Here is a 12,685-nt window from a genome sequence, read left to right as displayed (position 1 = left end):
TCCTTGAAAAACCATGAGAAATCATCATTTATGATGAGCAAGTGTGTACTAATCAGTATTTCACATCTCACCACCTCTCCAAAAGAGGCAGAACTGCATAGCTGAATAGTCACTGAGAGGTAGTGGGTCTGCCCCATGAAAGTTCATCACCTAATAAATTATTTTGTTAGTCTTTAAAGTGCTACAGGACTGCTTGTCCATTTTGCATAGCTGAGCTATACTGAAAGAAAAACGCTCTTGCTTCAAGAGAAGTTAACTGGGCCAATTTCTGGTGGTGGACAGTACATGATTTTGAATTACAGAGAATTCTTCAGATCAAGGGAAAGAAACTAATTCTTCAAGGGCTCGCTCCTCCCTATTCACGTTAGGTGGGTGCACACTACATGCACAGCAGCTGTCAAGTTTTACACTAGCTGCTACCTGTCAGGTTGTCTCTGGAGCCCCCTGGAGCCAAAGGATTTTCAGTCCATGCCTTGTCCTTTGGAGATTTGTGACAAGTAAGCTGCATAAGACTTTCTCCCTGGTGTACAGCACACCTGTCTCCACATTCCATGTGAAGCAGCCACGGGGAAAAAGAGTTCAGAATGGTAAATGGGCACCTTAAGCTCCCCACCCGAGTCGCCCTTCAAGGACAACTGAAGACGATGCTCACATATGAAAGGCAAACTCTCCATTCTCCCCTTTAAACAGTCTACTACAGATTTAGACCTTACAGGAAATTAACTCTATCCCTTCCCAGGGCTGCTACACTATTGCATCTTGTTTACCATAGCAACAAGAAATGCTTGAAGGAGCTAAACCCTGCAACAACAGATAAGAAAACAAATGCAAAAGTCCTTGCTCCTCAAGCATTAAATAGGAAAGGAAACCCTATCTACCACTGCCTGAAATAGGATTAGAGGTGCTAAAGGGAACAAGGGCAGAGATTAATCTATCCTTTAGAATCAAGTTTAGAATCTCTCTTGCCCAAATAAAAAAGGCAATCTCCTAATACCAAAAACAAAAAAATCAAAAATACAAAACCCAACAGTTACTGCTATGCTAGGAACCGCTCCAGAAGTCAGTTTGTATTTCTTCATGAAAACTAGATTCTGTAGTTTACATCAAAAACTTTTTTCCCATTGCATCAATTAATGCTATCACTGGCCTTTCAAAAGCCATAATGTCAATCTGAATTATGCCAATGGAAAACACCTCCACTGTTTGTACACAACAAGCAGTGATAACGTGCATTGTACGTCAATTAAAAAAAAAACAATGCAACACTATTAATCTATCAGTCCATGTTGGACACTTACTAAAATTTTTTATATTTACATCTTTATGAAAGGACTCTCTACCCAAGTAAATAAGAGTTGTTTTAAAATACTATTTGATTAGGTTGAATTTTCAAGAACCTAAGTGATTTAGAAACACAGGGTAAAATTTTTGGAAATGATTCAGACTTCTTGACTTCCAAAGTCACAAGATTTTGTAAATCCTATCCTTAACTACTTTAAAGCTTTAGTTGGGTACTTCAGGAACAGCCAAATTGGATGGCTGGACTTTTTCTAAAGAACATTTGAAAAAATGTGTAAACAGAAAATGAATGAGCCACAATACATTCTGGACGCAGGATGAAACAGTTGACCACTAGAGGGCGCTAATCAAACTGCTTCAGTATATTAGCCTACATTTATAAGGGTTGATCTACATTTTAACTTACACTGCTTTAACTAAATCTGTTCCCTAATATAGTTTTGGTTGTTTAGGTGCAAGTGAGAGAGTAGACCAGCCTGAAGTGAATTTTATTGGTGCCTGAAGCCTTCCTCACATAAGACATACATTAGAGAAACAAAAATACTTGCACATGCCAAGGAAACCCAAGTTTTATAGAGATATTTATAATAAAAACAAAAAAGCAGTCAAGTAGCACTTTAAAGACTAACAAAATAATTTATTAGGTGAGCTTTCGTGGGACAGACCCACTTCTTCAGACCATAGCCATACCAGAACAGACTCAATATTTAAGGCACGGAGAACCAAAAACAGTAATCAAGGTGGACAAATCAGAAAAAAATGATCAAGCTAAGCAAATCAAAGAGTAGAGTGGCAGAAGGGGGGTGGGAAATCAAGAATTTGACGAAGCCAAGTATGCAAATGAGCCCCTAGTGTGACTCAGAAAATTCCCATCCCAGTTCAAACCACGTGTTAATGTGTCCAATTTGAATATAAAAGGGTTCCGCAATCTCTTTCAAGAGTGTTATGAAAATTATAATGTTGCTGTTCACAGACATTAAGTTCTTTCCCCACTCCAGTAACTTCATTCACAATACAGAAATTTTGTACATCATGGATACCTCCTTTAGCCACAGAAATAATTTCAAATGTCTAAGTAATTATGGACTCAAATGTTTAGCTCTTTTACAAATTTAATATTTGCTTTCAAGCAGCACACATTACCACAAAGTAGAAATAATGGTATTGGAACTGTTTGCATATCATCTACCAAAAGCAAGACAAATGTACAGCCTATGCTCTTCTTCACTGTGGCTGCGTCTACACTAGCAAGTTCTTTCAGAAGATTTTTTGAAAGAAGGGGGCTCTTCCGAAAGATCCTGCAGAGCACCTACAAACAAAGTGTTCTTTCAAAATTAAATCAAAAGAATGTCGCACTCCTTTCAAATTCGCTCTTCTTTTTCCATTTCAGGAAGAACGTCCCTTTTCCAAAGCTTCTTTCAAAAGAAAATGTGTGGAGACACTCCATAGGCCCTCTTTTCTGAAAGAGCAGTCCTTATGGGGCCTGATTTTTTGATCCTTGGCCCTGTGCGTGGATGCTCTTTCTTTCAAAAGAGCGGATTGCTCTTTTGATCCGATTTTTTGTGTGTGGATGCACTCTTTTGAAAGTTCTTTCAGATCTTCCAGAATGGCTTTTTTCCAAAGATCTCTATAGTATAGACGCAGCCCTTGTGTTTACCCATGCCCAGTATCTGCATGGTTATAGTTCTTTGACTTAGGTCCTGAACCTACAAATGGATCTGTGCAAAAAATCACACTTAAGCAGCCCTGGCCTACTCATTAGAATGAGACTCTGCCCTTGAAGATCCAGTTACAGGAAAGGAGAAGTGTAACATCCAATTGTTAGAACTTCCTTTGGGTTGCACTGTAAATCATTCCTTGCCTGCAACCTCAACTATATGATTTTTATTTTATGGTGCTGTGAACAAGTAATCCATTTGTCAGGTCCCTGCCCTAAAGATATACAACCTAACAGAAAGGCAATAATCGAGGACATCTATTTAGACAAACATTTATTGAAGTAACCTTTAGAAGAATACTATTGTGATAAGTGACAAGATGTTTATGTAGGTAAAAACTGCAGTTCTTTTCTTCAAAATATTACACCAATGATTTCCACAACCGTGGAATACAATATAATGTTGAGGTTATCCTATGTGAGTAATTCACAAGCTTCTAGAATACAAAGAAATTCCATTAGTCAAAGCTTCTAAAGAAGTTTACATCTTTTTCTGGGGAATGTTACATGTTAACATTCTGAATTAATCTGGTGTTCCTAGAAGTACTAATGCTATTAGCAACAGATAGGCATGGCAAACTTCTCCATGCAGTTCGTGCCATAAACTACAATTTTTAATGTAGAATTTCTGTTATTTTAAGTCCTGGGCATCTGAACAATCCTCTGTCTTTGTAGAAGCACGTGATGGTTTAATTATAGATTCAAATTATCAAACTTAAAACTTCAGAGGAAAATTTCTTTTGTAAGAATTATGAGAAGTCTCAAATGCTATCTTATTTTGTACATAGGCAGGCTATGTCTAGATTACAGTGATTTGTGAACAGATTGCGGCCAAATTGTAAAGCAGATCACAAGACTGACCAGCTGCTCCCTCAACAAAACGGCCAACAAGAAGCACAGAAACTGGGCTGCCCAGTGTTTCGGAGGCTCTGTCTGTTGACAGAGGGTCCTCCAGAAGTCCAGACTGGGTTTCTGTCAACAGATCTATGTTTACAGAGATGCTATGCCTCATGGAGAGCAGGATAAGTCTGTCGACAAAACTGCTGCATTCTGTCGATTTACTGTCAATAGAATGCGTGGGGAATCTGAATGCTTCCCAGATTTTGTCAACAAAACCCTCTAGTGTAGACACAGTCTCATTCTCTTAGTTTATTGGACTCTCCTAAATGTGATCTAGTAACCAAAACGAAACTTCAATCATCCAAGTATATCTTCAGGATATTACCTTTTTGATTTTCTAACACTGCTGCAGATTGGCAGTCCGTTGAGTTTAGAATAGCACATAGAATACCTTCTGGATATCTACAATTTCTAGCCATAAATATTGGTCACTATAAGAGCATCATTTAAACAAATTACAAATAAAAAGTTATAGAAAATACATTAATAGAAAATTATAGCAATATAAGCCACAAAAATCTACTCTGTCAAATGCTGTTATCAGCCTCTCTCACATCCAAAGAGTTTGTACACACTACAGGCTGAACCTCTTTAATCCAGAACTCTCTAATCTGGCATCATCCGTAATCTGGGCTATGTCTACACTAGCCAAAAACTTCAAAATGGCCATGCAAATAGCCATTTCGAAGTTTACTAATGAAGCGCTGAAATACATATTCAGCACCTCATTAGCATGCGGGCAGCTGCGGCACTTCGAAATTGACGTGGCTCACCGCCGCGCGGCTCATCCAGATGGGGCTCCTTCTCGAAAGGACCCCGGCTACTTCGAAATCCCCTTATTCCCATCTGCTCATAGGAATAAGGGGACTTCGAAGTAGGTGGGGGCCTTTCAAAAAGAAGCCCTGTCTGGATGAGCCGTGTCAATTTCCAAGTGCCGTGGCTGCCTCCATGCTAATGAGGCGCTGAATATGTATTTCAGTGCTTCATTAGTAAACTCTGAAATGGCTATTTGCATGGCCATTTTGAAGTTTTTGGCTAGTGTAGACACGGCCCTGGTGTGATTTAGTTAGCTGGACGTCCGCTTACCATTAGCATGGCCAATTTTCCCAAGGCCCCATCAAGTTTGTTCACAGCCACCAGTCCTGAGTCTCAGTGTTCTATGCTGTTATTTAATTCTAATTTACCTCTAAGTGTCTTCTAAAAACCAAGCGAGCAGAAGTATTGTTGGTAATGTGCTAGACAATACTGACCACCCTTGCAAATTCTCTTATCCAGCACCAATCGGGTTCTGTCAGTGCCAGATGAGAGAGGTTCAACCTGTATTAAAATTAAAATTGTTTACCTCTATTGTTGGATCATATTCATCCACAAAATGATTCTGAATTAGCTGTATTGTCAAGGCACTCTTGCCTACACCACCAGCTCCAACAACAACAAGTTTGTACTCCGTCATTTTCAGAAGACCTGGCTAACAAAGAAATCAAAATTAAAGCATGACAGAGTCAAGTTTCAAATACATCCAAAGACATCCCCAAGTTTCTTTTCCGAAGTGTTTAAAGAAAGAGAAAACCATTCTCTTACTAATGTGCACTCAAACAAAAAAGCTTTGAAAACGGGACAAATTCTCAGATTCAAAAGTTGTAAAAGATTTGGTGCAAATATTGTGCCAACAGTTATTGAATACAAACTGAAACTAATAATATGAATTAAGAAAACCATTACACAGAAATCAGGAAAGTCTGAAAAACCTGTTCTTATAGGTTATAATGTTATATATACTTATTTATTTGCTATTCTGATCAATTCTTTTCAGAAAGAATTTTAAGAAATTTAGCATGCTGTGCCATGTAATCTTAAAGACTAAATTGGTGTACGCATTGTTATCTCAGATGTGTATGTACTGAAATATACATTTAAAAATACATATATGGCAGAGCAAAGCTGATACCCTCAAGACCTCTCTATTTTGTACACTGACATAGCATGTTGTTGGATATCAAGAATTAGAGCTTTGATTATAATACAAAATAGCCCATGAATTCAAAAAGTCAAAGCCTCAGAACAAAACTGATTATTAAAAATGGAGGCTCATTACTGATTCACCAGGAAGTTAAAAAGTGGCTCACCACTACCAAGAAAACAGAAAACTATATAAAAAGTTATTAAAATACGAACACGACCCTTTAAAACATTTTAATATTAAAAAAGCAGAACAACCAGGGCTCAACTGTCAGATTCACAACTCACAGATCTTTTTCTGGGCAACAACTATATCATGGGACACCTAATAATATACTATTGTACATTTGTCACAAGTTGTCAGAACACAGTCTTTGCCTACGTTAGCCCATTCTGTTATACAAGTTATAATACAGTCGCAAGTAAGTTCTTGAATGAGATACAAATCCTGCCACAAATGACAGGACAGAACAGGAAAGCATGACAGCCAAAACCTTCTACAAAACCTTTGCTGCTGTGGCTCTATAAATTCCTTACACGGGTAGCTGGAAATCCCACAGTTTATTTGGGTTGTACAGTGATTATTTTGTGGAGGAGGGAAGAAATCTGGCAGCTGGGACACACTCATGTGGGCTGATATCAGTCTCATGTTCACGAGGCGGTGGGTGTTGGCCACCTGGCCTTCCAACAGCACCTCTTCCTCCTCTCAGTGGCAGCAAAATCACTACTTGCCTGAAGAGGTGGGTGCGGCAGAAAGAAGCCAAGAGACACAACCAAAGGGCAGAGAGAGGAGGGAAGCAAAGAAGAGGGAGTTTTGGGGAAGGCAATAAAAGCAGGGAGGGGACTATAGAGAGAAGTTAAGGAGGGAGGGGGAGGCAAGGAGGTTCAGAGTAAAGAGGTGCTGAAAACTAGGGAGGGATGGAAAGAGAGGTGTTGAGGTATCAAGGAAAGCTGGGTGTGGCACAGAGGCATGGAGGGCCAGTGATAATGAAGGGGCAGGGTGCAATGGCTCTTTGGGGCATAGGGAGGTGTGGATCAAAGGTATAGAAGCCATACCACAATAGACAGGGCTAGAAGCATGGATGAGTGCTGGCACTCTCGTGGGATAAAGGTGCTTAGGCTCTCCAGAGGGGACACAGATGTAGGATCAGAGGGGATAAAGATATAGAAGGAGTAGAGGTTCTCAGAGGGTACTGGATTTAGGGGTCAGAAGAAGCTACAGTATACAGGGAGGTACATCTCCCAGCTTTTTTCTGTCCCACACCTCTCTTCAGGCAACAGGGTGCAGAGGAAGCTGGAGTACACCGGGAGTAAGAGCTTTCACAGCTATAGAAGCCACTGTGGTCTAGAGCAGGGGTGAGCAAAGTGGAGGGCATGACATTTTGTAAAGGGGTGCGGCACAATCGGCTGTTGGTCTCAGGCTCATCCATCTCATTAAAAATGTTGAAATACATTACTGTTTTTATGTCCATGTATTAATATCTGTTTACCGATTAATAAATAAATAAATGTTTTTACTTTCTACATACTTATTTTCTTACACACGCCAAAAGGGCTTTTTTACATAGGAACATAAGTGAAATTCCCGAGAGTCTGGATTACATTAGACAGACTGGGGGAGGGCTGATAATTGCAGGGATGAAAAACCTGCCTCTATGGGGCCCAACATAAAAAGTTTGCTCACCACGGTCTAGAGGACACAGGAAGCTGGTAAGTCTGGGATACAAAGTGCAATGGAGACGGCTCTTGGGGAGGAGTTGAGGCTGACGGCATATAGACTCTTGGGGGTTACAGGAGTAATAGGGCAGGGGAAACAGGGGTAAAAGGGTTATGGCTTTGGGGTACATAGGTAGCAGGGACTCTCGGGGGGGTTAGTGGACAGAAGCAGCTGATATAACAGGAGAGGTGTACAGGGGTGGAGGAAACAAGGACACAGATGGGCAGGAGACACAGGGGAGTGGGGGGCAGAGGGAGGCTACTGGGGATATAGGTATGCAGTAGGCATATCCACAAGGGCACAGGCGTGCATGAGGGCTGGAGGAACATGGGGCAAGGGCTGTCAGGGGCGTAGGTTTGCAGGCTGCTTGGGGCACCCAGGCAGAAGGAGGCACAGGGAAGTAAAAGGGTGCAGGGAGCTGTAAGTACATGGGGACTGGGCCAATAGGGTATACTTGGGTGGAAGAAGGGCAAATGTGCAAGAGGCACAGGGGGCTAATCAGAAACACAGGTTAGCTGGGGCACACGGGGAGCTGGTGTGCAGGGCACTTGGGGCACAAGCAAGGAAGGAAGCCCATGAAGACAGAAGCTGTCAGGGCAGAGAGCAAACACAGAGGACAAGTAAGAAGGTTGCTAGGGGAGTACAGAGAGCACAAAAGGAGGCAGGGACTGTTGGGGGCACAGGAAAGCAGAGTACTAGGCGCACATGAGAACACCCAGGGGGCAGTAGAGGATACGGGTGAGCAAGGAGCACAGGGGGATCAGGGCCAGGCCTGTCAGAGACAGTTTAGCTGAGCACTGAGAGGTCCTTGGGGGGCAGGAGCTATCAGCGGGACAGGTAAACAGGGCTTTGGGGGCACATGGACAAAGGACACATGGAAGGTAGCAGAGAACACAGGTGGGCAAGGAGCATAACAGTTGCAGGGCCTGTCAGAGTCACAAGTGAGCAGGTCACTAGGGAGATACAGGTGAGCAGAGAGCACACAAGGGTGGGGCACACAGACTGGTGGGAATAAAAGGTGGGCAGGGAATACAGGGGTTGGGGACACATGGAGACCGGCAGGTGGGAGCACACACTGGGGAGGGGGAGGGCACGGGCACGGGCACATGGAGTGCCAGGGAGACACCAGAGACAGGTAGTCAAGTGGCACACATGAGCAGTGGAGCAGAGCCTGTCAGAAGCACAGGTAAGAAGGGGATACAGAGGGAGATGGAAATAAGAGCACAGAACGGAGAAAATAAGGGGCAGGTGGGAAGAGGACACCTGATGGATCAAGCAGAGATATAGCAGGCTGGGAGAATGCCAGGGGCAGGGCCTGCTGGGGACACACTGGGGGAAGAAGAACACAGGAAATCGAGGTGTGCATGGAGTGCCCGGGGCGGGGGGGGGCGGTTAGGTGCACAGGTAAGAAGGGTGCTAGGGCCACCAAGAGATACAGGGAGATAGGGACACTGGCAACACAGGACAGGAGGGCACTGCAGGCAGCAGGGAATACATGTGGCACATGGGAGCAGAGCACTGGAGAAATGGGGACAGGTAGACAGAGGGCACATGGGGGCAGGGTCTGTTGGGAGCACAGGTAAGCAGGGCAGTGGGGGCCCACGCAGGCAGGGAGTGCAAGGGTGACAGGAGCTGTTTGGGGCACAGGTGAACAGGGTGCTGGGGGCAGCAGGGACCAGAGGTAAGTGGGGTGTGCGGAGCAGCGAGAGGACAGGTGTACCAGGGTGTTAGGTACATGCAAGGAACAGGTAAATGGGGCACTGCAGGCAGCAGGGGGCACAAGGGGGCAGGGGCTGGCAGGGCAAAGGTAACCACAGCACTGGGGACGGGGGGGGCCACAGGAGGCACAGGTAAGCAGGGCACTGAGAGCAGCAGAGTATGCATGGGGGCGAGGGCGAGGGCTGTCTGGGCAGGGGAGAGAGCATGGGGCGCTGGGGGCAGCAGAGAGCACAGGTAAGCAGGGGGCACACGGGGCACGGCTCTCAAGGGCACAGGTAAGTTGGCCACCCGGGACAGGAGGGGGCACACGGGCAGCAGGAGGGGCAGGGGCATAGATAAGCAGGGAGCTGAGGTCAGCAGAGGATGTCAGGGGCACGAGTAACTACAGCACTAGGGACATGGGGGCACAGGGAGGCAGGGGGGGGCACAGGGGCGCACGGACTACCAGGAGCGCAGGGGCCAGCAGCAGGCGCACAGGGACTATCGGGCGCACGGGTCCAGCAGGAGGCGCTCAGGAGCAGGGACTATCGGAGGCGGCTGCAGGGGCGGGGCGGGGGGCTCTTGGGGCACACGGAGGCCGGGGAGGGCGCTGGGGCGCACGGGGGACCGCAGGACGCTCTCGGGGGCACAGCTAAGCGGGGCGCGGGAGGAGCAGGGGGCGCACGGGCTGGCGGGGCACAGGCGGAAGCAGCGCTGGGGCAGCTGGCGGCTGAAGCGGGAGGCACACGGGGTCCGGGGCTGCCGCTCGGGTCCGGGCTCGCGGCTCCCCGCGGGGGCGCTGGCCAGGCAGGGCGGGGCGGATCTGTCCAGCCCGGCTCCCGCTGGAGGACCCAGATCCTGCCTGCACATGGCCCCGGCCCCGGCCCCGGCCCTGGCCCTGGCCCTGGCCCTGGCCCTCTCCCTCTCCCTCTCCCTCTCCCTCCCGCGCGCCCGCACCTGCCTGGCGCCGTCCGGGCTGCCGGCGGCTGCTCCCTCCCCGGCGCCGCTCCGCTGCCTCTGCGAGCCGGGCTGAAATGGCGGGGGACGGCCGGGGCGGGGGCTGGGGCTGCCGAGCCGAGCGCCGAGCGAATGGATGCGATCGATGCGCTCCGCGCTCCGCCGCGGGGAGGGAGGGAGCGAGCGGCGAGCCAGCTCCGCCCAGCCAAGGACAGAGCCGGCCACCCAGTGGCCCGGGTAAGCGGGCTGTGCCCGCCCGCGGCACAGCCCCGCGCCGCGCCCCAGGCCCCAGCCCGCCCGGGGGGCGGAGCTTCCTATGAACGTTCTGTCAGCATTACAGCGTTACCCTATTTAACTCCCTGGGAGGGGTTGTCTGTGTTTCCCCGTTCGCTTGCATCGGCGTGTGCGGGTGTAGGGATGGTACAGGGATGCCGCTGCAGACGCTCTCGGTCGCTATCCCTATCAGGGGTTCCTCTGGGGAAAGGTTAATGAGGGTAACCCTGGCATTTAAAATTTTCAAACGTTTTTGGCCACCACACTCGCGCCTGGCCGGGCAGAGCACCGGGCAGAATAGAAACAGAAATAAACGCGAAAAACTTGTATCACCATTTCCAACCCCCGCCGCCAAAGGTGCTTCAAATACAAAAGCACACAGAGCCCAAGCCGCTCAGACCTACGGAATTACTCATCCACGGTCTTTCACACGTACACTTATTGGGCCCACTATACGAGCAGTTCACCGTACACAGGTCCCATTCCTGCCAAAACAAACATCCCGTCATCTAGCACTTTAACAAAATAATTTATTAAGTGATAAGCTTTGGTGGAGTAGAGCCACTTGTTCAGATCTGGACTAGATCACAAGAGCTCATCACCTAACAAATTATTTTGTTAGTCCTTAAAGTACTGCAGGACTGCTTGTTTATTTTGTGAAGATCCAGACTAACGTTGGCACCTCTCTGTGACTATTCACAAAGTTTGAGTGAGTCAATACCTCGGCATATTAATAATGTACACAGCAAGTACCATGGGGCAAAAGATGTCTCCAAAAAGTGGTTCTTAGAGGAAAGTGGTTTAATCAGTTCTATGGCTTCTTTGTGTTTTATTTCTTTTTGAAAAACATGTTTGTTTAGTCAAGTATACTTCAGAAGCTTTCTAGTTAACATTTGAAAAAAGCGTGAATGTGGGAGGGAAAGCAGAGCTACTGGCAGAAAATAGAAGGGAAGAGAAACCCCCACACCATCCCCAAAGAATTACTGTAAAACTTAAAATAATTTATTCCAATTAAAGTTTGTTGGTTACACAGATGCTCATTACAAAATATGATAAATTAATGAAAATTTTTGAGTCAAGTTAATATAAGATGAAATCTATTTTTCTATCAAAAAGATCTAAAACCTGTAACTGTAGATTATCTGTTGTACCAGGTGAATGTATAGACCTTTATACTGAATGGTGTCAATTTTTGAACCTCTCTGTATCAGCATCTCTATGGGAGAGACAATGGGCCCAAACTCAGTCCTAGACAATTTACTCACTGCAGATCAATGGTGCTGAAACAATTCTTATAATGTGGGGATACTGAAGCCAGAACCCATGTTTCTGGTTTATTATAATTCAAGCCAGTGTGTGAGGCACCACTCCCAACAACGTAGTTTCAGCACCTATGGAGCAGATATGAATTTGGCCCACTGTTTTCTCCTTCTCTCTGAGCTGGCAGTTGAAGAAAGCAAATATCGTGTCTACAAACCTGGTATTTAAGACTTTTTGATTAACAGATTGGAGCTGTGTTCTCTCTAGTCATAGGCAACAGAAGTACTGTAAGATGTTCAAGCTTCTTTTACTGTAATGAAGGATTATGCTGAACTGTGTGCTGTTTAGATTTCTGTGTTCTTTGTGCTGCAATTAGTTGTTTTGTTCTTTCAAATGGCGAGTCCTCAGATCCATTTGAGATATCTAATGGTGTGAAGCAAGGGTGCGTGCTGGCCGCAGTGTTATTCAACCTCTTTTTCACATGCGTCCTCAGCCACACAGTTAGTAACCGGGACCATGGAGTCTACATAAAATACAGACTTGATGGGTCACTTTTCGACCTTCATCGTCTGAATGCTAAAACCAAGATGCTTGAGAGGCTCATCCTTGAAGCCCTTTTTGTTGACGACTGTGTACTTATGGCACACAAGGAATCTGATCTCCAGCTCATCGTCAACAAGTTTGCTGATGCCGCTCATCTCTGGTTTGACCATCAGCCTAGAGAAGACCAAGGCTGTTCTCCCCACTTCAATCTTTATTGAAGGAACAGAGTTAAAAACAGGAGAGGAGTTCAAGTACCTTGGCAGTGTGATAGCCAGTGATGGCTCCCTTGACAAAGAAATCTATGCCAGAATCTGCCAGGCCAGCTGGGCACTAGGACGTCTGAGAGCGCAAGTGTTGAATCA

The 12,685-nt window shown here is 46.0% G+C and overlaps 1 protein-coding gene across 4 annotated transcripts in view; it reads right to left on the bottom strand.

The window, feature by feature from the left end:
* Nucleotides 1-10,349, bottom strand: part of KRAS (KRAS proto-oncogene, GTPase) — a 53,358-nt gene extending 43,009 nt beyond the window's left edge. For 2 of the 4 annotated variants that reach the window (XM_075004547.1, XM_075004573.1), the window contains exons 1-2: nucleotides 10,248-10,326; nucleotides 5,259-5,384 (exon numbers count right to left, since the gene is read on the bottom strand). In XM_075004547.1, the coding sequence (XP_074860648.1) occupies nucleotides 5,259-5,369 (111 nt within the window). In that variant the 5' untranslated portion in view covers nucleotides 5,370-5,384; nucleotides 10,248-10,326. Of the gene's footprint in view, nucleotides 1-5,258; nucleotides 5,385-10,247 lie in introns of all 4 variants that reach the window. The other 2 variants (XM_075004558.1, XM_075004567.1) reach the window with 2 other exon arrangements.
* Nucleotides 10,350-12,685: the final 2,336 nt, after the last annotated feature.

Source organism: Carettochelys insculpta, chromosome 1 (genome assembly GCF_033958435.1).
Source record: "Carettochelys insculpta isolate YL-2023 chromosome 1, ASM3395843v1, whole genome shotgun sequence".
Taxonomy (NCBI): Eukaryota; Metazoa; Chordata; order Testudines; family Carettochelyidae; genus Carettochelys; species Carettochelys insculpta.
The sequence above is the reverse complement of the archived record's forward strand: the minus strand, read 5'-3'. Positions and strand labels throughout refer to the sequence as shown.